Source organism: Cydia strobilella, chromosome 3, assembly GCF_947568885.1.
Source record: "Cydia strobilella chromosome 3, ilCydStro3.1, whole genome shotgun sequence".
NCBI classification, from domain to species: Eukaryota; Metazoa; Arthropoda; class Insecta; order Lepidoptera; family Tortricidae; genus Cydia; species Cydia strobilella.
Window position 1 is genome coordinate 11,481,002 of NC_086043.1, and position 23,781 is coordinate 11,504,782.

Genomic DNA, 23,781 nt, shown 5'->3' on the forward strand with positions numbered 1-23,781 from the left:
TTCATCAGTGTTACCAGCCTGTATCCCCAGTTTCGGACGATGTGTAAAGCCTGACCAGAAATATATGATCATGCGCCATGTTGCGGAATTTCATTGGAACTAATTTCTTACACTGGCAATAATTTTAATGATAGGTTGTCACTGTTGTCAGTCATTGTGGCGGTTTACTTGAATAATGCTTAAGTGTTGAATATTAAATAATAAATGACAAAAATGCCCAAAACTATACATAGTCAGGAGCGGAACATTGTTAATAATGTAAATAATAAACTGCTGTAAAAGAACAGTTCGGGAAATTAAACTATTTCGCTACGAAACATTTCTAAATTAACATCAGAGCTGACAGGTAAACAAATCAAAATGTCATTGTAGTCTGGTTATTAACGACTTAGTTATTGTAGTGTTATGTTATACGAGCGAGGAAAGATGAGTTTGAGAAATATTTACTATGGGCTTTGGAGACGATCAATATTATTGTTAATTGACAATGTAGCAGAACCCATGTAAGGTTACGGAACATATACCTAGTAACACGACCATCATCATCATCATAGTGGCCGTTTGGTGATCCAATCTTAGATGTAGGCCTCTTCCCAGAATGGAGTAACATGATAGACGAAATATTTTTTCAACTATAGAGCTGAGCTGATGTTGTGGCTAATAGTAATCACACCATCTTGTTATGTTACGACTAAATTAAATACATATATGTAATTTTATATAAATTTCGAGGTAAATCGGAGGCATCAATTACACGGATTACGAGAGAAGGCATCTCCTGAGGTTTTATGCAAACCAAAAATAAAAAAGAAGATGCAATTAGATGATGTTGACCTATGTGTGATACGTAAGAAAATACATGAATTTTATACGCCAAAAAAGAAGTACCGACTATAAAAAAATGTGTAGACACCAAATAAATGGGTTCTGATTTTGATTACGGTGAAGAAAAGTAGATGTAAGTCAAACGAGTTGCCAATCCACATTGCTCAGACTATACTGAACTGTTGCCATATAAATGAGAATAATAGCGCCCTCTTGACAATGATCATATATTCCTGGTCAGACCTTTTAATCTAAAAAGGGACGGGTTTTATCACAATGGGACGAAAACAAAGTTGGAACATTTTTATCATAATTTGTGTACCTGCGATCAATGCAAATGGTCAAAACTATCAATATTAGTGCGTTGTTAGTACATCAGGCTTCTTCAAAACAGGCAAATTATCGATGTATAGACAAATACATAGGCACATGCTACTTAGGTACTCGATATGTACCGTCGATGGACGGTAATGACGGTATTTCGGTAAAGATTTTCAAAAGCTTTTATACTGGACGCTCGATGCCCAAAAGGGACGGTAGTTCGGAAGGGACGACAAAGGGACGGTGTGACATTAAAAAGGACGGAAAATCGTCCTATTTGGGACGATCTGGCAACACTGTCATTCATAGATTATAGAATAGCATCTCACGCCAGAAACCAGAGTATATAACCACTACGTTTAAAGAGACGGGACTTCCTTACTGGCCAATGGAATCATTTTAGTATAGGTCTAGTGCATGAATCTAGTATAACTGGATCGGTCATGAGGAGTGGGGGAAAATGACCGAACGGGATAGTCTTATGTATCTTTCAGTAGGAGTAGCAGAGAAAGCGCTGTTATTGTTTGTCCTTGTCATAGTTTCACTTTTCCACCGCTGCCACAACCGAGGTTGTGGCAAACAAATAAGTACGTGACATGTCATGTTTGTTCGTTGCTTGTTTAATTATCGTTGTTTTGTATGAAATTGTGCTTTCTCTTATGAAATATAGTGATGGTTAGCGTTTTGAATGCTTGAACTTTGATAAAATACTGGTGAATTGTTCTGTAATCGGCTGTAATAGCCGCTCTGAGCAAAAATATGAGATCATAACCTTTCACACGTAAGTACGGTATTTTACACCTTCCTCTTAACGCAATATGTAAGAATAACATCGTAAAATTACGTTACACTCAAAGCAATGTAGAATCAAACGATTTCAATAAAAATATCACAATTATTTACGCAAATTAACAAAACATTATTTGTAAAATTATCCGCCCAAATTACGTAGGTAGGTAGGAGTCTGAGGTCAGCCATTTTTAAACTTCTTCTTAATTTAGCTGCATAACAATCATGTTAGGGATACCAGATAAAAATATCATAATTTTATGGGTAATTTTGACCTCGAAGTTTTTTCGTACTTCTAATTCCAAAAAATAAATAAACAAATGTTGTGAAGATTAAATGTGGTGTACATTAATTGGTGTGATTGCGATTTGTGATTTCTTTAAATTAAAACCCATAATACATTTTATTTTACGTTTTATTTACTAAACATGTTTAGTTTTGTACCACCTGCGCGAATTATAGGAGGTATTTCATTGTTTATACGCCTAAAAAGAACGGCCCATTGACATTTTATTTAACAATTTTTTAATACCGTCAAACAAGCGTCAAAAAAAAAAAAAAAACCCCTCACGCATGTCTCTCCTGAATGCTTTATTTTGATTGTATTTTTTTTTTGTTTGCATATATTTTCCTGCATGCACTTTTTTGTAGTTCAATTAATTTATAGTTCATATTTGATATCTCTCGTTCAATCAACGGCCATCATACTCAGTATTGTTAAAATTTCTCAGTAAATTGTATTTACCCGGTTCCCGAGATACAGGCTGCGCCTAGTTTGGGGCCGATGGATATTAACTTAATTGTAAAATCTAATTTATTATTTTTTGTTCAACCTGTGATGTCAACTTGTAAAATATTTGGTAAATAAACGATTTGAATTTGAAGCTAACTTTGCCTCCAGGGTAATCGCCCCAACGTGATATCAAATATTGGGGTAATTTTTACCAATACGGTATCCCCACGTTTATGACGTCATCTATGTCTATCCCTTACGGGCGCACGCGTATAGCTGGTCTATGTAATGCTAGGTCTATGGTCTAGTGACTAGTTAATAATCTGTGGTTGCGCCAGGCTGCCAGAAACCACAGAATCACAGATAAAGAATTGACTTAACTCAACTTGGCATTTTAATGTTGGCTAAACTGAATCGATATCAATAATATACTCTGTCAAGCAATTTCCGTCAGTAGAAAAGAGCGGTAAATTCGAAAAATGTAGGCGCGTAGGGTTATCGTCTTATCGTCCCATAGAAAAAATAAAATTCGAGCCTTTTTCTATTGACAAACTTGTTTGACCGGCTATATTTTGAAAACTCGAGAGGGTCTACCGCGAACCACGTTCGACGTGTGCCTTCCTGTCACACTTACTTACGAATATACAAATGCGACAAAGAGGCAACACGTCGAACGTGGTTCGCGGTAGGCCCTCAGATGCTATAGTTTGTCAAAGGGCTGTATTCAGTATTCATTTTTTTTTATACTACGTCGGTGGCAAACAAGCATACGGCCCGCCTGATGTTAAGCAGTCTCCATAGCCTATGTACGCCTGCAACTCCAGAGGAGTTACATGCGCGTTGCCGACCCTAACACTCCTCTCCCTCGAGCTCTGGCAACCTTACTCACCGGCAGGAACACAACACTATTAGTAGGGTTCTTGCTTCCATGGTACATAGTTACATACTACATTTTTGGGTAGTATTTACATTTACTGTCTCATTTCAAACATAGACAGAGAGAATCATACTATATTTGTCTTACACTAGTACTAGCACGCAAAAGAAAAGGATGAGTATTGTTTTTTTCCTAGTTTTTTTCTGTTCTTATTTACTGACAGTTTGATTTGACCAACTACATATAAGTTTCTTTGGCTAACCATACTTACTTTACTCCAAAGAGTAGTATAATATATAGGAGACTTTCGAGACTTTACTCTTTGGGTTAACCCATGGAGACCATGGAGACTATATAAAGGAGCCAAATCTCTATGTATGAAAAGTGTCCATCAAAAATCAGTAATTAGGCGGCGCCACCATACACCGAAATACTACCAAAAACAACCTACGTAATTTGGTCGGGTTATTTGTTGGTTCATGTTATACTCATGTCCCAGAGCCTAACTAGCGTCACTGGCGAGATTAGGAACTATTATTTAAAGCTGAAAGCGGTTACTTTTGCAACAATTCTGCCATAAGAGATTGGCATCCTTTCTATACCATCCATAGGCTACCCCATGGCTAACCATTTCATTTCCGTCATCAAAAGTAAAGGCGCGAAGTTCAAAGTTTGTACCAGGCTGTATCTCATGAACCGTGATAGCTAGACACATGGAGACTGTATAAAGGAGCCAAATCTCTATGTATGAAAAGTGTCCATCAAAAAACAGTAATTAGGCGGCGCCACCATACACCGAAATACTACCAAAAACAATCTTCGTAATTTGGTCGGGTTATTTGTTACCTTATATGGTTCATGTTATACTCATGTCCCAGAGCCTAACTAGCGCCGCCGGAGAGATTAGGAACTATAATTTAAAGCTTAACGCGGTCACTTTTACAACAATTCTGCCATAAGAGATTGCGATCCTTTCTATACCATCCATAGCTAGACAGTTGAAATTTTGACAGATGATGTATTTCTGTTGCCGCTATAACAACAAATACTAAAAATAGAATAATATAAATATTTAAATGGGGCTCCCATACAACAAGCGTGATTTTTTGCTGTTTTTTTCCGTAATGGTACGTGTGGTGTTTAGATTTACATCCGTTAATCTAACCACTCTTGGATTAATTATATTATAAATAAAACAATTTATTATTGTTCCACACAGTGCGCTCGAAACACCCTCCGCCATGACAGTCTGACTAGTGTTGCCAACGCATCTGATTGATTTATTTATTTATGAACACCACATCTCTTCCCTTTTAACAAATTTGAAATTGTAGAACAATTCATAAAATGAACCATTTACTAAATAACAAAAAGTAAACTCGCACTACACACATTTCTAATCAGCATCTTAGCTTTAACCAAATGAGTGGTAACAATTAAAATAATGCATTTAGAAACAATGACAAAACTAATAAATCACCACACACTTTTTATTAACTCGGTGTTCACCTATGAATGACAACACCTAATGATAATATCAAGAAGTTGAACTCCAGTTACCAATAATATTACAGCTTTCCACATAGTCTTAGAAACCTTATTTCTTGTAAATACCCTTTAGTGTACAATCATTATGTTTACAATATGATCACGACTATATATTACCTAGCCAGCTTTGGATGCTTAATATGTTAACAACAATGAGTGATGTTAGACTAGAAATATGTACCACTGGTTAGTAGCACAACATATATATATTCTTACTTGAGTCTAGATTAGTCCTTAATGTAGGTAGTTAAAGTAGACCATATACTGATACATCAATGACATGTAACATTCACTGTAGCAATACTGATACATCTATGACCTGTACATCCAGTATAATAATGATTGTTCCATAAATATCTTGTTCGCAGTGTATCCTCTTTTGTAGAGATACCTATGACATTTATAATCTATTACCTCTCCTTTCTTTTAAATGAAATTTTAAGTACTTTTGTTACAATCTGCATCTATTCATTTCAGTGTATACTTGCAATTATATCATACATAATAAAATCTGTTAGTTTGTCAAGGACTGTCACATTTCAAACATAGACAGAGAATCATACTATCCTTGTCTTACACTAGCACCAGCACACAAAAGAAAAGGATGAGTATTGTTCCTATTTATTGCCAATTTGGTTTGACCAACTATAGATAAATCTATTAACCCACTATAGATAAATACATGAAGCATATATATATGTTTAATAAACTTTCATACTTACAATATTTTTTGTAGTTGAAACTACCTATATGAGCCAATGTGCACATTTTCAACATTCTACACCATAATTTTAATCAGTAATCAGTCATTAATTTCTTTCATTGGTACATATGATGGTACATAATAAATAATAGTTATGACCCTGTAAGGGCACTGAAAATTAAAATCCTTGGTAACTAAAAGTTTTAGTTTATGCTATATATATTAGTAGTTACCCTTTTGCTACCGCTATTAAGTATTAAGACAGATTATCTTTATTTATAACATGTCAGTATCAATTAATTACAATAATTAGTGACAAACATCTAAACATGTTTCACATAGATTTGAATCCCCATATCACGCACATTTTGTCTACAAGTAAGTAAATATAAGGATACATACGCCACGCAGGTGGCGCTGTAATCGTTACAATGCACTTAATTGTCATAAACAATCAAGATATTTGAAATCGCTTCACATTTTACTATTTTTATTCTGTGTTGGTACTGTTGGTATCTAAATACTTACATAAAATACATAATACATATGTATTTCAAAACAACAGAAACCAAATTATGGCGACAAAACGTCGTGGCTAACTTGCGTTATTTGCTTGATGGAGGATTCAGTGCAATATTTGTAACCACCAGATAAACTCCACCGACCTTCGCCAGGAATTTGCACTCCAAATGGACTGTTTAGCACGTAGTCAGTTTTCAGCCGCATTGGTTGGTTGTGAACTTCCTGTAAGAGAAATCCAGACGATTCATCTGTCACCACGCTATGGGTGTGTTTTATACCCATTTGGGAAGGTACATAAGTGGTATATAAACAATTCAAGCAGTTGTTTGTGTTGTGAGCCGTTAATCAAGTTGATTGACATGTAATAATTTGATGTTGTCTTTCTTGCGTAAATACATAATGGACTTGTGGTATGGACTAGTATAAGCAGTATACAGTAGTATTTAGGTATTTATTTGTTCTGTTACAGGTATACATTTCAGGCCATTAATAAGGCATAAGCGTCAACAATTTAACGCAAAAATGAACCCTATAACTTGAAATATAGTTCAAAATCAGGTGGAAAATATATACCCTCTGCCTTAAAAACGTAATACTCCATTGCTATTTATAATGTACACATTTCATGAAATATTGAGTTTTAATGTCATAGGATACCTTGTTCCTGAAAATACTTGCTGAAAATTTCAAGGAAGCAATCTACCATAAATTTGTTTAAAAAACATCATAGGTAACATTGACACTAATAAGTACATTATTCTAATCCCTCCTATAAGGTGATTGTATATCCTTGGACCTAATGTATTTATTATTTAACCTTTTTGACGCCATGTCAAACACAAAAGCTGTCACTCGAACGTCACGTCACCGAAGTGTCAAAACTGAAATTGAACTTGATGCACATGCACGCTCTGTTGCGCTGTGGTCTGTGATGGATGAATCCGTCTTTGCGCATTGTACCTGCGGTGCCGATATATCGGTCATTGGCGTCCAAAAGGTTAATACAGAGTAAGAGACATTGCCAGCTTGCCTAACAAATGCAGGCCGCACAATGCACAAGAATAAGATATGGTTTAAGACTGGAAGGTTTTAAGATATGGATACCAATATGTGCCCGTCGAATTTAATTTCAATTTCGATGAGGTGGTCTAAATCACTGCCACTCAAGAGTTGACAATTTCGACATGATCACTAGTAAGGTTAAATCAAAACTCCATTAAGATTTTCTTTTTACTTGCACTTACCCTATTCCACTGACATTTAGAAATATATATGGCTCGTAACATACCACAGGTGCTGACATCATTATACCTCACGCAGCTAAGTCAGTCTCCATTCCTGGTCACTGATATTTTCTCTGACAATGTTGAACAACACCCACAGACGTTGCAAACAACAATTTTACTGAAGTTGTTGTTCTCAATGTGTTAATTAGGACATATTGTGACATATCAATATAACTTAACATTTGCATTAACACCCAGTATAATTATTTTGCTCTGTAGTTTTGTAAAATCTGGTGATGCCCAAGAAACCTGAAAACTCATATTAATTGTTAGTACACATTCCTAGAGTAAATCTACTCCGGGACATTGTTGTATTCTCTACTAAGGCCTTGTCTGTCAGACCTCTCTTTCAGTTTTTCTTTTATTTTATTTTTTATTTTTTCTAACATGTATATGTTAACATTGTTAACACTAAAACGGCTTCCCCTTCCAGGGATAAGCTCCTGCAATGTGAATCATTTTATAACAGGTGTCTTAAACAACTTCTTTAGTGCCTCCATTGTAGAATTTGATAAGAACTAATAAAGTTAATATAAGATATATAATCTAAGTCAACTTGTTGACATTTGTTGTTGCTCATAACTTGTCTACCATAAGACAAAATTTAATTGAATAGGCTAGATGACAAATGTTGATTTCAATGATATCACTTGTTCCGGTATATCTTGAGAATCAAATGTTTGTATGAGACTCATCCTGTTAAAACTTAAAACAATCCACAAGTCAGAAATGCTTATATGCGAGATCCAATTCCAGTAAAAGCCATCTTGATGTACAGGAAACAAGAAAATTGCTATTTAAATATTTACAGTTTGTATAACAAATAACTATATACATCTACTTTTCAATAAAATGCAGGGAATCATTTGAACAGATACTGCTAAAATTTGGGTTTATTGAATGGACAAGTCATGAACTTTTGAGAGCTTATTTTGTTTCAGATGTCTTGTATGTATATTACTGATTACAATATTAATTCTTATAAATCTCATTTTAAAATTTAAAATGCAATGTACTATTATGCAGCATAGCACTAGAAAGAGAGAAATGGAAAGAGTTGGGGGAGGCCTTTGCCAACAAAAGGCATACAGACAACCCTATTATAATAAATAATTAAGATGTAATATACAAAGATAACAAGTGAAACTATGTAATTGTCTGAAACAAAAGGCTATTTTTATTTTATTATTATGCAGCATACAATAAGGAATCGAACACACAATCTCTTCTTTTCATTTTGAAATTTGAAAACAAAATAACCTTGTGTAAGTGTGATACTTTGGAGTTCTTGTATTTCCATACATTATTAGATAATCCAAATCATTGTGATAAATTGCTCATTTATCTACTTCACTAGACAGTGTATTATTGATTCAACATAATGTCATCTTGCCAATTTATCTTGTAATAAAACATTTAGATTAGACTCCATTTGCAATCCACAGACGCCTCCGGGTTACACCCATTAAGGCATTAGAAAAAGCACAGTAGTAATTGTGATCTGTCAAAATGAAGATACAAAATACGAGTCCTTTTGTAATTCTGAGCAACTAGGGGATAATTTATTTGTTTATTATGTCTTTATATGTGGAAATACCACCAAGCATTTACTTTTCCTTTAGATTACCCTGTACATGCAGGTCATATTCCAGTTTTCATAATTTTTTATTAGATAAGTACTCATGGTACATAGATTTTATGAATAACTAACAAGTACAATAAAATTAATTTTCATCAATTTATCGCTTTATTCGTTCCCATCCATTTTGTGGGGTGTATGATGTATTATTTGACAACTCGGACGTACGAGTTTACATCATTTTCGGCCGCAGCCAGTAGTCATTTGACATTTTAGCGATTTCTTCCCATCATTTTATGGGGTTTATGGCTTTACTAGGACTTTACAACTCGGCCGTACGAGTAACCTACACCATACATCCGGCATCAGCCTACACCAACTTGTTGGTATTTTCGTTATTTGGGTTTATGGCTTTACTAGGACTTTACAACTCGGCCGTACGAGTAACCTACACCATACATACGGCATCAGCCTAAACCAACTTGTTGGTATTTTCGTTATTTACGACATGAATATACATTCATTTACTGCAATCGTTTGTCTATCTTGCAAGATTGAATTGAATTGTACTTATTTAGTTAGAATTTCGATACCATTTATTGCCGCTGCAATTGTTGGTAAACATGGCGCCTTATTTATTTCTGCACGCTTATTTGTCACATGTCGTGTTTACTTACAGTTTTCTGATTTACCTCGTCGCCACTTGTGGTGTTTAGATTTACATCCGTTAATCTAACCACTCTTGGATTAATTATATTATAAATAAAACAATTTATTATTGTTCCACACAGTGCGCTCGAAACACCCTCCGCCATGACAGTCTGACTAGTGTTGCCAACGCATCTGATTGATTTATTTATTTATGAACACCACAGTACGGAACCCTTCGTGCGCGAGTCCGACTCGCACTTGGCCGGTTTTTTTAAATTGCCGCCTTTTTCTACTGACAAGATTTGCTTGACCAACTATAATACCTACACCATCGGAAAGGCTATAATGGCTATAATAATAGGGACGCTAAATTCATGAAGTCAAAAAGAGTCATTAATTTCAGTCACTATTTATTTAACTATCTATTAATACAAAGTAATGTAATTTATGAATTACACAAAATTCAATTAAAATTACTTAAAACAGTCACTATATCAACACTACACTCAAAATAAAATTTGAATATTGTATAAAGGGAAAGATGGACCATCAAGAGCAGTGAACTTCACCAGCGTGGCATCGCCAGTGTTAATAGGCTGGTTTTAGTGTCATACAGATGATCGGAGTTGTTCTAAAACGCTTCCTAATAAACATGATGACCTATTGGCCTGTCAGCGCCGATGGTCAGCGCGACACTAAAACCAGCCTTACTGCAACCGCCGTCGTAGCAAACAAAATCGGAATATTGTATGTATAATGGAAGAATGCATAACCGAGAGCAGTTGACTTCATCAGTAGCGTCGCCGAAGTTGTTATGGCCGTCGCACCTCACGTTGGTAGACACGCAGCGTCGATTCCTGCATTGCAACTCGTGTTGACTGTAGCCACCATGCCATAAATAAAAGGGAATATTGTATAACGGAATAATGATCATCAAGAGCAGTTGACTTCATCAGTAGCGTCGCCGCAGTTGTCATGCCCGTCGCACCTCACGGTGTTAGACACGCAGCGCCGATTCCTGCATTGCAACTCGTGTTTACTACAACCGCCGTCGCAGCCGCGCGGTTCGTCACTACCGTCCGGGCAGTCGGTGTAACCGTCGCAGAAGCGAGACTCGAGGATGCATTGACCGTCTGTGCAGGTGAACTGGTCTTCGGGACATTCTGGAACAGTTATGAAAATTTAATACTTTGGCTGCCAAGAGATAAGGATAAGTGTCGTTTGTAAAATAACTTGCGAAATCATGAATTTAATTATGTAATATTGAATGAATGAATATGTATTTATTGCCACAACAGCGAATACAGAAAACACAATATCAAAAAGTTACTTAACCTATAAACATTATATCTATAACCTTAACCTTATATCTGTAACTTAATAACTAAACATTTGCTGTGACAAATGGTTTGGGCGTCAGCATAATGCTGCCAGCATCAGCTCAGCGTGAGTGACACTGCAGCGCTGTTTTTCAGCCCAGACCAAGATACCAATTAAAATAAATTAAATTAGCTCCGTATTTAACTACACAACACAAATACAATTCTCACTTAACCAAATCTTGTATATATATCGATTTTTTTTATATTTGGGACAGGTTCGGTACGGTGTTGGGCGAGTCATTAATTCTTCAGAGCTATTGTCGGTCACAAATGTTAATAAAAACTACAAACCTAAGTACAATACCGTATAAAATTTGTTATTGTGACGGTTACTGTGCCAAAACACAAAAAAGGTACCTGCAATACGAGTACTTGCATGTTTAAATTTTCAGTGCGGAATGTGGTCGATTTGACTCCCAAAAATTAATCATAGGTAGGTAGGTAGGTACCTTACCTATACATACCTGACATTAATTACGAGATAAACTAATTGCCACTACGACAATAACAATTACCGTTTTACACGAGTCTGCTTATTAAGGTTAGGGGCTAAGAGTTGATAGCCTAGCGTCTAGCGTCATCAGTTACCCATATTGTCCGTAACCTTAACAAAATGTATTTACTCATTAGCAGTTCGATAAAATTTGTCGCGGCGTTCGTTATGAACCAAATTTATGTCAATATAGATTATAATGAGTAGGAACTCCCGTTAGTTTGAGTGAATACATTTATAACTTAACCCAGTTTCGAGGCTACCAAATCAAGGTCACGGCGATTTACTTCACATTCGGTATAATAATAATACGAGTACCTAGGTACCTAGGTATTTATAAATCAACGACGTTCGCTTTACCATTTCGAAAAAAACCTGAAACAATAGTAGATTGTTAAACAAGGGATGAAAGGCACTCGTTCCTGCCGAGGTATTTTGGCGCTCGAACGCAGTGAGAGCGCCAATAGTCCGAGGTTTTTTTTTTTGAACCTGACGGGCTCTATTGCACTAGGGCAATTAGAGCGGTAGGACTGCGTGGAAGGATGGTCGCCTGGGGAAAATCCAGGACCCTTCCGCATCACACAAGACGGTTTTGATACGCTGGAATACTCCTAAAGAGTTTTCGCTCCAGCGCAGATCAGTTGAGCGGTCTCAACCTGATCCGAGTCCGAGACTGAAATGATGTTTTTCACCCGAGTTAGCCCACTCTACTTTTCATTTCGAATACGTAGACCTGTACCGCTGGCTATATTTTGACCCCTAGGTTATAAAAATATTAAAGTCAATTCTGTTTTCGCTTATGAATACTTTGTTAAGATGTAAATCTTACATTTTGTTTTGTGTCATATATATAATTTGCTTTTCTAGTAATTTGTTATTTTGTGGTAATTATTTTTTATTTTCAATTATTTTGGAGAAAAAAATATTCGAGAGAAAACATGTAACTGTGTTGCATTTAGGATAGTGTTTTTAGTGTGAAAACATAGTTTGTGTCAATTACGTCCACTGCAATCTGATACTATGTCATAATATTCTAAATGACACAAAAAAAAATTAGAGTTAAAAAAAATTACTTAGGTCGAATTTAATCGTTTAAATAGGTCCATTAAATGATTTTGTGTCTTATTAAGGCATAGCTTCATAAGATATTTGATGATTTTGTTGTAACAGTCTGTCACCGTTACAAAAGAATATTAAAGATATTAGAGTTTACATCTTATTAATTTGAAATGCGGGATAAATAAGATGTATGAATTTGTGTCACTTGCATCCACTGCATAAACAAATATTACAAAAATATTATTTGCGTTCAAACGAAGCTAGCGGGCGGTCTGAATGGGCAACGGAGGCCGTGCAGGGTGGGGCCGCGGCGTGACCTTGCCGTACGCAACGCATGTTTACTTCGCCTGTGCGCCAAATTAACGCAACTTATTCAAAGAAGTTACGCAAACAACACAACAACAAGCAACAAGCAAGCAAAGAATGCGTCGAATTATCTTTTACCTATTTAAAACTTATAGATATTGTACAATGTCACCATTATGCAAAAGAACTGTAAGTACATGTTTGATTTGCGAGCGAGCTGGCAACATTGCGCAGGGAAATCTCAAAAATATCGCGTTTACGTGAACGCCACATACATTTGTGACAGTGATAGGGAAAAGGTACCACTAAAGTAAAATTTGGTTATTAATACCGTGACTTTCTTTCATTCTTTGATAAAAAAATGCGGAAATCATCTTTACGCACGTGTATCATACAATGTTTTACTATGCATTGTGCGAGTAAATAAAAAAACATATCATGGCAAATAAGTTTAATTATTAAAAGGAGTGTTTTAAATCGACACGAGTTGCGAATTACCTATTCGCACGTGTATCGTACGTTTTACAGTACATATGGCCCTTTAAACTTTCGACATATGCACGGTAAGTGCTCTTTTCCGCACTAGTGCGAGAAAGTAGCACCATATGTACTGTAAAAAAAAATTGAAAACAAAAAGCACTAGTGCGGAAAAGCAGTACTTTCCGCACGATATGGCTCCGTAGGAAACGCACTTTTCGAGCACATGCATTGTAAAAAAAATATAGGACTGTATCTCCTAAACCATGCGTCGTAGCGCAAAAATAATAAAATTTTCGTTCCCCTTTATGTAACCCAAAAGTAATACATGAAAAATACAATGAAAAAAAAAAAAGAAACAAAATCTTTATAGGGCTGTATTAGCTGGATCTCCTAAATCGTGCATCGTAGCGCAAAAATAATCAAATTTTCGCTCCCCTTTAAGAAGCCCCTTAGTAAGATTTAAAAACGCAAAAAAGAAAAAAAAGAGGAAAAAATCTTTATAGGGCTGTATCTCCTAAACCGTGCGTCGTAGCGCAAAAATAAACGTTTCGGTCCCGTTTATGTAACCATTAATTTATATTTAAAAAAAACGCAATAAAAAAAAACAAAAAAAAACTTTATAGGGCTGTATCTCCTAAACCGTCGTAGCGCAAAAATAATCAAATTTTCGTTCCCCTTTATGGAACCCCAAACTAATATACAAAAAACACAATGAAAAAAAAAAAAAAAAAAAATCTTTATAGGGCTGCATCTCCTAAATCGTGCATCGTAGCGCAAAAATATACAATTTTTCGTTCCCCTTTAAGAAACCCTTAATTAATACTTAAAAAAAAAAACATAAAAAAACAGGAAAAAATCTTTATAGAGCTATATCTCCTAAACCGTGCGTGGTAGCGCAAAAATAACAAAATTTTCGTTCCCCTATACGGAAACCCAAAGTAATATACAAAAAACACAATGAAAAAAAAAAACAACAAAAAAATCTTTATAGGGCTGCATCTCCTAAACCGTGCATCGTAGCACAAAAATAATCAAATTTTCGTTCCCCTTAAGAAACCCTTAATTAAAACTTAAAAAAAAAAACAGGAAAAAAACTTTATAGAGCTATTATAGCTATATATATAGATATAAAATATCTCCTAAACCGTGCGTGGTGGCGCAAAAATAATAAAAATTTCGTTCCCCTTTATGCAACCCATAATTTATATTTAAAAAAACGCAAAAATTTAAAAAAAAAATCATTATAGGGCTGTATCTCTTAAACCATGCGTCGTAGCGCAAAAATAATAAGAATTTCGTTCCCCTTTATGAAGCCCCAAAGTAATATACTAAAAACACAATGAAAAAAAAGAAAAAAAAATAACAAAAAACTTTATAGGGCTCTATCTCCTACACCGTGCATCGTAGCGCAAAAATAATTAAAAAAACCCCTTTAAGAAAGAAACCCCTAATTAAGATTGAAAAACGCAAAAAACAAAAAGAGGAAAAAATCATTTTAGGGCTGTATCTTCTAAACCATGCGTCGTAGCGCAAAAATAATAAAATTTTCGTTCCCCTTTACAGAACCCCAAAGTAATATACAAAAAACACAATGAAAAAAAAAAAAAAAAACTTTATAGGGCTGTATCTCCTAAACCGTCGTAGCGCAAAAATAATCAAATTTTCGTTCCCCTTTGTGGAACCCCAAACTAATATACAAAAAACACAATGAAAAAAAAAAACAAAAAGAAAATCTTTATAGGGCTGCATCTCGTAAATCGTGCATCGTAGCGCAAAAATAATCAATTTTTCGTTCCCCTTTAAGAAACTCTTAATTAATACTTTAAAAAAAACGCAAAATTAAAAAAAAAAACATTACAGGGCTGTATCTCTTAAACCATGCGTCGTAGCGCAAAAATAATAAAACAAACCCCTTCAAGAAACCCGTAATTAATACTTAAAAAAAAAAAACAAAATAAAACCAGGAAAAAAAACTTTATAGAGCTGTATCTCCTAAACCGTGCGTGGTACCGCAAAAACAATAAAATTTTCGTTCCCCTTTATGCAACCCATAATTTATATTTAAAAAAACGCAAACTTTAAAAAAAAAATCTTTATAGGGCTGTATCTCCTAAACCATGTGTCGTAGCGCAAAAATAATAAAATTTTCGTTCCCCTTTATGAAGCCCCAAAGTAATAACAAAAAACGCAATGACAAAAAAAAGAAAAAAAAAACAACAAAAAAACTTTAGGGATGTATCTCCTAAACCGTGCATGGTAGCGAAAAATAATCAAATTTTCGTTCCCCTTAAGAAGCCCTTAATTAAGATTTAAAAACGTAAAAAAGAAAAAGAAAAAAATCTATATAGGGCTGTATCTCCTAAACCGTGCGTCGTAGCGCAAAAATAATCAACTTTTCGGTCCCCTTTATGTAACCAGTAATTTATACAAAAAAAACGCAAAAAAAAGAGATTTTTTTTATAGGGCTTGATCTCCTAAACCATGCGTCGTAGCGCAAAAATAATTAAAATTTCGTTCCCCTTTATGAAACCCCAAAGTAATATATAGGTACAAAAAACACAATGTAAAAAAAAAAAAAAAAAAAAAAAACTATAGGGCTGTATCTCCTAAACCGTGCGTCGTAGCGCAAAAATAATCAAATTTTCTTTTCTCTTTATTCAACCCTTAATTTATATTTAAAAAAAAAACGCTTTCATTAAACTGCTGTCACTCGGAAACTTAGAATCCACAAAGGGGACTTTACTAAATTATGACACATATTAAAGCCTGACCAGTAATATATGATTATTGTCAAGAGGGCGCTGTTCATTCTCATTTATAGGGTGACAGTTTAGTATAGTATGAAAAAGTATTGTATTTAATGAACATCATCATCATTGTAATTAATGTTGCTTGCCACGCTTAAACATAACAAAAATCACAATAAATTGCGTCTTAAAATAAACTTAAAAAGTCTACTAAAAATCGAAACAAAAGTAATTTTTAAGTCGCTGATGTAACATTCTCAATCAAAAGGTAGGTACCACTTTGTCGTTTACCATAAAAACGAAATTTGATTATATCTTTATACAAATAACCTGTCAGAGAAAGTGGTACCTTTTGATTAGGAACGTCACAAATGTTGGTCAGTATGAGGAGTGCAGCCTACAGTTTATTTTTAATTATATTTATATACCTACTACGGTAAAATTGATAAGACAATGTAATTATGCCTCCGAATGAAATAAATACACTGTATCGCAAAACTAAGTGGCGAGACAGCTCATAATGCCATCTCTTTCACTCTTGGTTGGTCTTAACAAGGGTAAAGGAGATAGTATTAAGATCTCAGTCGCCAGCTGATATTGCGGCAAGTATAATAAGCACCCCACCCGCGTAGGTACCCTTCCCCGCGCACGCCCTTCTTGCTCAATTGTGTTTTATTTTGCCAGATAGTAAAAAAACCGTGGATCAAAATGACCCAAATTATGAATGATGTCTCAATGTGGTATTATAATATTGTAGACGTAAACTTAATAATATGAATTTTTTTTTGTGGCAGATACAGGGTGTTAATTAGAAAAAAATTTTTTTTAAATAAAAGCGGTGGATGAATTTGACACAGATTTGTTTGAATAACATATAACAATGTTCTGTAAAGTACAACACTTCACTTACCGACTCTAATATTTTTTTAGGCGTTTTAGGATCAATATTAGGTATTTATTAAATGCCATTATACCCGTGGATGAAAATGACACAAAATGCGTGTGTACGTCGGAAGCCACTTTGCCTTTACAAGGAAACAAAGAATTTCGTCTCTAATATTTTTTTTACAGAATGCTGATTGAAAAAAGAAATACCTAAATTTCTACCTAAGCAAATACCTAGGATGACACAAAATATTATTTTTAGGTTTAATATATGGTCTGGAAACTATATATAAAAAATAAGCAACATTAATATTCTTATAACCTCAGAAGTTATTGGTACAGGTCTATACGAGGAAACTAAAATGCATATGTTTTTTAAAAACATGACTAAGTTTACATTTTTACAGTATTTCTTGAGGGTACTTTCAATTAACAATTTAGGCAAAAGTATCGTTATTTATGGAATGGGGAGTCAAATATCAGAATGGAAATTGTATAACAAATCCATTTAAACTCCAAATTTAATTGCTTATCCTAAAAAAATTAAAAAAAATCGTACTTCGAACGTAAAATGCTCTAGTGCAGACACGTCTCATTTTCTGCACCCCTTTTAAAACAACAATGACCCTCTTTGAGAGCATGAGAAATGAAAAGAATCAGGTCGTGTTTGTGGCCCTATAGGGAGCGTGCATTAACTATAGGGGGCAGCACAGAAGCTTAAGCTTAAATGTGAAGTTCATGCTTCCGATGTAGCCCACAAGATGGCGGAACCTACTATCTATGCACAAGAAAACGTACTAGTACGGTACATGGTAGCACTTGCTTTGGCAATGTACATACAATGTCTATGTTTCCGATTTAGGCCACAAGATGGCAGACCCTCCAACGCACACGGTCCTCATTAATATTTGATATTGGTTTAAGGATTAGGCGTACTCTTGCTACAAAGTGTACCTAGTAGTATATATTGTACCTAGTATGGGCTTATTTACTATATGATTTATTTGGTTTCTAAAGGTTTATCGCTCAAAACTGATCGAGGTTTGACTCTTCCTGCCCCGGGTCAAGGCCCCTTTTGGTCCTAGGCTAGAGTAAATACGCCTCAAGCGTTTTTCACGAGACTATTTCGCAGCCACGAATTTTTTTGTAGACACACTTTCATTGTTCTTATTTTGCCTTTGGTACTCTCTCAATTTTCTGCGTAAGGAAACTCAAATTGAAATGATTCACTGACATCTAATCAGTAACCTGCCACTTCGTCATTGTCATACCTACATATATACCCATAGTTCAACAAAACACGTAGCTCAAAGAAAGTCCCGTTTTTAGAACGTAGTTATTACTTATTAGTTATCTATCTATACTATCTTTGATCCCTACCATCCAAGTTGAATGAATTCCATTCATAATTTCTCCATGCAATTTCGAACCTCACTGTAAGTTCCTAAGTTAAAAATGCTTGGCAACGGCAATCCATCAGACGTGACAAAGACAACATACAACCGTGAAAATTAAGGGGCAATATAAAAATGTTTGCAGTTAGAAAGTCACGATTTCGCAAAATTGATGGGTAGGTAAAATGCTAGGTATAGAGTAAACTGATAAATAACCTGTCGTGCAGTTAACTTCGTCGAAACCGTCCCAGCAGTCGATGATCCCGTCGCACAGCTTGTTGTTGGGGAAACATGATATGAAGTGACCGCAACGAAACTGCTTCGTTAGATCACACTCTGTAACAAGCAACAATCAAATTAATTTCTCCTTTCTGTCGCCATTAGTAAAAAAAACGTCACAATTATTCCTACATAATTAGCTCAAGCAAGCCAATATAAACTAAACATCCATATGCAGTCGAAGAGTATTATACCGTCTGTCTGTTCGTTAGTAAAAAAGCCGGCCAAGTGCGAGTACCATTACGCAAAAAAAACGGCAAAAAATCAAGTTTGTTGTATGGGAGCCCTACTTAAATATTTATTTTATTCTGTTTTTAGTATTTGTTGTTATAGCGGCAACAGAAATACAGTGCGTCTCGTCAGACTTATTGTAGCCCTGCACGACGCTGTTGCAGCGTGTCGCGGCCGGCGCGTACAGCCCGTTGCGAAACCACTACTCCTGCGGCGATCATGTCACTGCACTGGGCTCAACTGCCTACATACGTGCGCTCATAGGCGGTCTACAAAGTGGCTTCTTCAGGGCACATAACATCATAGATGGTCCTTACCGCAGTGCGCCTCGTCAGACTTGTCGTAGCACTGCACGGCGCCGTCGCAGCGCCCCGTCGCCGGCACGCACAGCCCGTTGCGACAGCGCCACTCTTGCGGCGAGCACGTGACCAGAGTCAGCTGCCGACATACGCGCACACCTCGCAGTCTGTCTACTAGCTGACATGCCTCGGTCTCCAAGGCACACAGACCTCCACAACCTGTAGAGGACAATTTAGTAGGAAATTCAGAATATAAGTAGGAAAAACTATAAGAGCTTCACGAACCTGCCCCACTGGCAATAATAAGTGTGCGTAATGTGCGTATGTTAAAAAAAACCGGGCAAGTGCGAATTCGTTTAACTCGCGCACTCGCATCTCATGTAAAAATACGAAAGACTTTTGACCACAAGTATTCTAAGTATAATTGTGTGTATTTCATGTATCTTGGTGGTTCAGGGATAATTCTTTATTATGTAAACCGATTTCAACAATTTTAGTTTTATTTGAAAATAGGTGTTTTTAGTGTAATCTCACACGAATTTCAAGTATTACAATTATATAATTAACACCTGCAAATTAAATTTCGAAATGTTCTTTGAAGATAAAAAAAAAAGTTATCAAGATAGAGATGTGGTTATATTTTTCCTGTAATATTTATGATAAACTTAATGTTATGTAACAAACAAGGATCATAATTTTTTGATGGTAAACTTCGGAGATAAGGAGGGGGAATGGTATTTTTCCACATTTTCCTTCATAATTTTTATTTTTTTACTATGAAAAAAAAAATGTGTTGGAATGTCTAATTTGAGCTCTTTCAAATGATACCCCTCTTGACCTAATAACTAGAATTTGAAATTTTCCCCCTTATCATACTGGGAATTTACCTTAGTTAATCTAAATAAAATAAAAATAACACATTCAATGTGTTTGGGTTGGCGTTGTTGATAACTATTCCAAATTTCAAATCGATAGTTTAGTAGTTCTCGAGATATTTAGCAATGTGACAGACGGACAGAGTCGCACCATAAGGGTTCCTTTTGTACCTTTTTGGTACGGAACCCTAAAAATAAACGAATGCTTCAATTAAATAATAACAAAAGCCTAATCATACAACATATAACTAGTCTAATTATGTGTTTATAGTAATTATCGTTTAAAGATCAACTTTCAAGAACTTTTTGGCTTTTATTTGCTTTAGGGTGGCTTTAGGGTTTAAGACACGCAGCCCTCGAGTCGAAAACCTATGAATTATGTTTATTTAATTTTGCAATGCCGAGGGCGATAAACATGCAGTCTAGCGCTTTATTTATCAGAACTCGTGGACTAGACTTTTACGTCTTCTTCTGATTGGGTAATGATATTTATTTAAAAAGGTAGAGCTGGTCCATAAAATCAAAGATAGATATAACTCCGTAATAGATGGATACAGTCTAAGGAAAAAACGTGCCTCGAAAAATCAAGAAAATTTGATTCTCGTTCAGAGGGCGCTACTAGTTTTGGCCTACAGTCGTATAGATGGCGTTGATGGTTTCGTTTGTTATTTAACAATTTTAACGCATATCAGTGACAGAACATGGGTCAAAATCATAAAAATAATTAATGCAAATAAAAAAATCATTTAACTATATTTAAATACATTCTATCGTATTTTTATAAATCTTCATTTTTAGTTTTAAAGTGTGTCGACAGATGGCAGTGAACTTACTGGGGTTACAAAATTTACTATGACAGTACCGCTCTAGTATAAGTTACTTTATGATAAAATGTATGCATTTTACCTAACCCATGGCTAAAGTATGGTTAAGCATAATAAGATTGCGTCAGTTGGAAACAAATAGGTATACATGTACTAAGGGTAATGTGAACTTACCCGTAGGATCATCGGCGTCGATAGCTTTCTTGCAATCTGGCGTTCCGCTGCTTTCGTTTAGCATGCATATTTCATCTGTTTGGCACGAGCAGAAACTTTGCGATACAATGTCTCGATTTATGATATCTTTTGGTTTTTGGCTTTCTTTGCTTTTGTTAGAGTTTCTCGGATAAGTCCTTATATTCTTACGGATTTTAGATAAAACATTATTAATTAAGGAATTATTTTCAGTTGTACTGCTAAACTCGTCTTCTGTTGTCAATGATATTTCAGTGGCGAGAACTTCGGGCAGTTGTGCCGACGGTAATGCGATATTTGTAACTGCTGACGAAGTTTTATTTACAATTACGGGTTGGGTTGGCACTACAGTTGTACTAATTACTTTTACACGTGTAGAACTAGGAGCAGTAAAATTTACCAAAACAAAACTTATAACTACAATAGCAACAATCATCACACTTATTGAGCACGCTTGGATCTGAGTCCGCTTCTTCACGGGTTCAGTTAGAGCAAAATTCACGATACATCCGATGCCTTTAAGGCTTTTCCTAAGTCTTCGAGGATTACTTTCAGTAGGCTGTGGTTCATAGGAAGTAAATTTTTGGCGGACACTTGAGTCTATTTGATGAGATATTGATGGAATGTAACGGTTAATTTCTACCTCCGCGATGGCGGAGTCTTTTGTGGAAGTTTTTCTACAAGAGAAACCTTCTGTCCTACTAATATCTTCACATATGGAATCTTCTCTTGGGTCATCTAACGGTAAGCCAACCTCTTTGGAAATTCTTATGTTTGGAGTGGAATGCTCATTTGGTCGGAAATCAGTTCGTGGAGATTTTATCTCATATTTTCTCATCTTTCCCCTGCAAGTATAACAATACGTAATCGCTCGATTGTCCACACTTTGGACATTGTTGAGTATTGTTTTCCGTAGGTTGCTGTTTGACCAAAGATGGGAGCAGTATAGTTGATCCCAGTTGGATGTAGAATCATCGGTCGCGCTAGCTATCTCTCCGGAAAAACTGTCCGTCAATGTCATAGTGTCCGATTGCTTCTTTGTATGTCTATCATATTTATATTGGACTTAGTTACATTATTTTGATTGAGAACGTCTGAAAAAAAAAGAATGACGTTTTAGTGTCTTGTTGTAGGTACTGTACGAGTACCTACACCTAAGGTTAGGTAGAAAATAAAATGTATGGAGCTATGTGGCTACCACGTAACTTAGATGGAAAGTTTCTATGTATCTCGCTCGTACTCGCATATTAGTGCGAGAGAAATGTATAGAAAGTAAATTACGTAGTGACTCATGGTACGGGTACTGATAGGTGTTCCTACCTCCTCCCCCTACCTCAGTTGCACGTTACTTGATATTTTAGAAGGGCATCATGTAGTATCTTTTACGGTTAATTCTAATTGCGTGAAAATGACACCGTTTAATCTATGCGGGTATTCGTGTCCGTAATTAAAATTAAGGGATTAAGTGCAGGAGGGGTCTGTGCCCAGCAACGCCTCTAATATATATAAAAAACAGTAATCTTTTAAGTTTAACGACGGACGCATTCAAGTGAGTAGATAACCTGGTACTTAAGAATACGGACCAACAGTCTTTTTTATACATGAGGATTTTTATCAAACACTTTAGGTGGTAAGTTTTAAGGATATAATTTTAACCATCACAATATTTTTTTTCCTACTCATCAAATACTTCAAAATTACCGCCTAATCGAATACCAGATGCTTATTTATGCGAGTTTACGAGTTATTTCTAGTCCTAAACAACGAACTTAAGTAGAGTTCTAATTATCAAGCCTAAATCACGATTAAATGGTACCTACTGTTTCGTTATGTTTGATCTGAACCTCTTGACCTGAATAAATAAATGGATATAGCTATTAGGTAACATGAAATAGAAATTTCATTTAATTGCGTATTAAAATTAAGTTAATTTGTGTTTAAATAGGTACCTACACCTACGTAGATATTTTGTAACTTATTAGAAGATACAGATTTAAGAATGAAGTAACTCAATAAGTACCTAAGGGTAAGTAAATTTTAAAACAGGTATTAATTCGTTAATCATCAATCTAATATCTAATTAATCAACTAAGAAAAATATACGTATGGGAACTAACATTTGGAATGTGACACGTACTAGCTAATAAATTCTAATATCAACGTGCTGCGTCAGCTGAGTTCGGTACGATCTTACGTCTAAATCTATCTAGTATCTACCTACGTTATCTATCGGCTATCTACTTACGTGTTGTTATAAGTTGATGTCTAAACCCACACTTGACTGGAACATTTTCTATATTAAATATTGTCTAATTATGGAAGTACAATGTAGGACGTCAGCGTGCCGGTAAGCCGCGGGTCTTGTGGACGGAGCTCCGTTGCCGGGACGACCATTAAACAACCCACACAACCCCTTTGGAGTAAAACTGGCAAAGAAAAGAGATGCTTATTTTAAATTGTGTGCTAGAAAGGGATATAGCTAGGGGTTGGTGACGTATGGT

General features: G+C 35.5%; 1 protein-coding gene across 1 annotated transcript; it reads right to left on the minus strand.

The window, feature by feature from the left end:
- Positions 1 to 10,472: 10,472 nt before the first annotated feature.
- LOC134755862 (atrial natriuretic peptide-converting enzyme-like) lies at positions 10,473 to 23,711 on the minus strand. The gene is made up of 5 exons (XM_063692495.1): positions 23,526 to 23,711; positions 21,263 to 22,374; positions 19,408 to 19,608; positions 18,797 to 18,916; positions 10,473 to 10,997 (listed from the first exon to the last, which is right to left on the minus strand). The coding sequence occupies exons 2-5, from the start codon at positions 22,299 to 22,301 to the stop codon at positions 10,768 to 10,770; spliced, it is 1,590 nt and encodes a 529-aa protein (XP_063548565.1). The 5' UTR covers positions 22,302 to 22,374; positions 23,526 to 23,711; the 3' UTR covers positions 10,473 to 10,767.
- Positions 23,712 to 23,781: the final 70 nt, after the last annotated feature.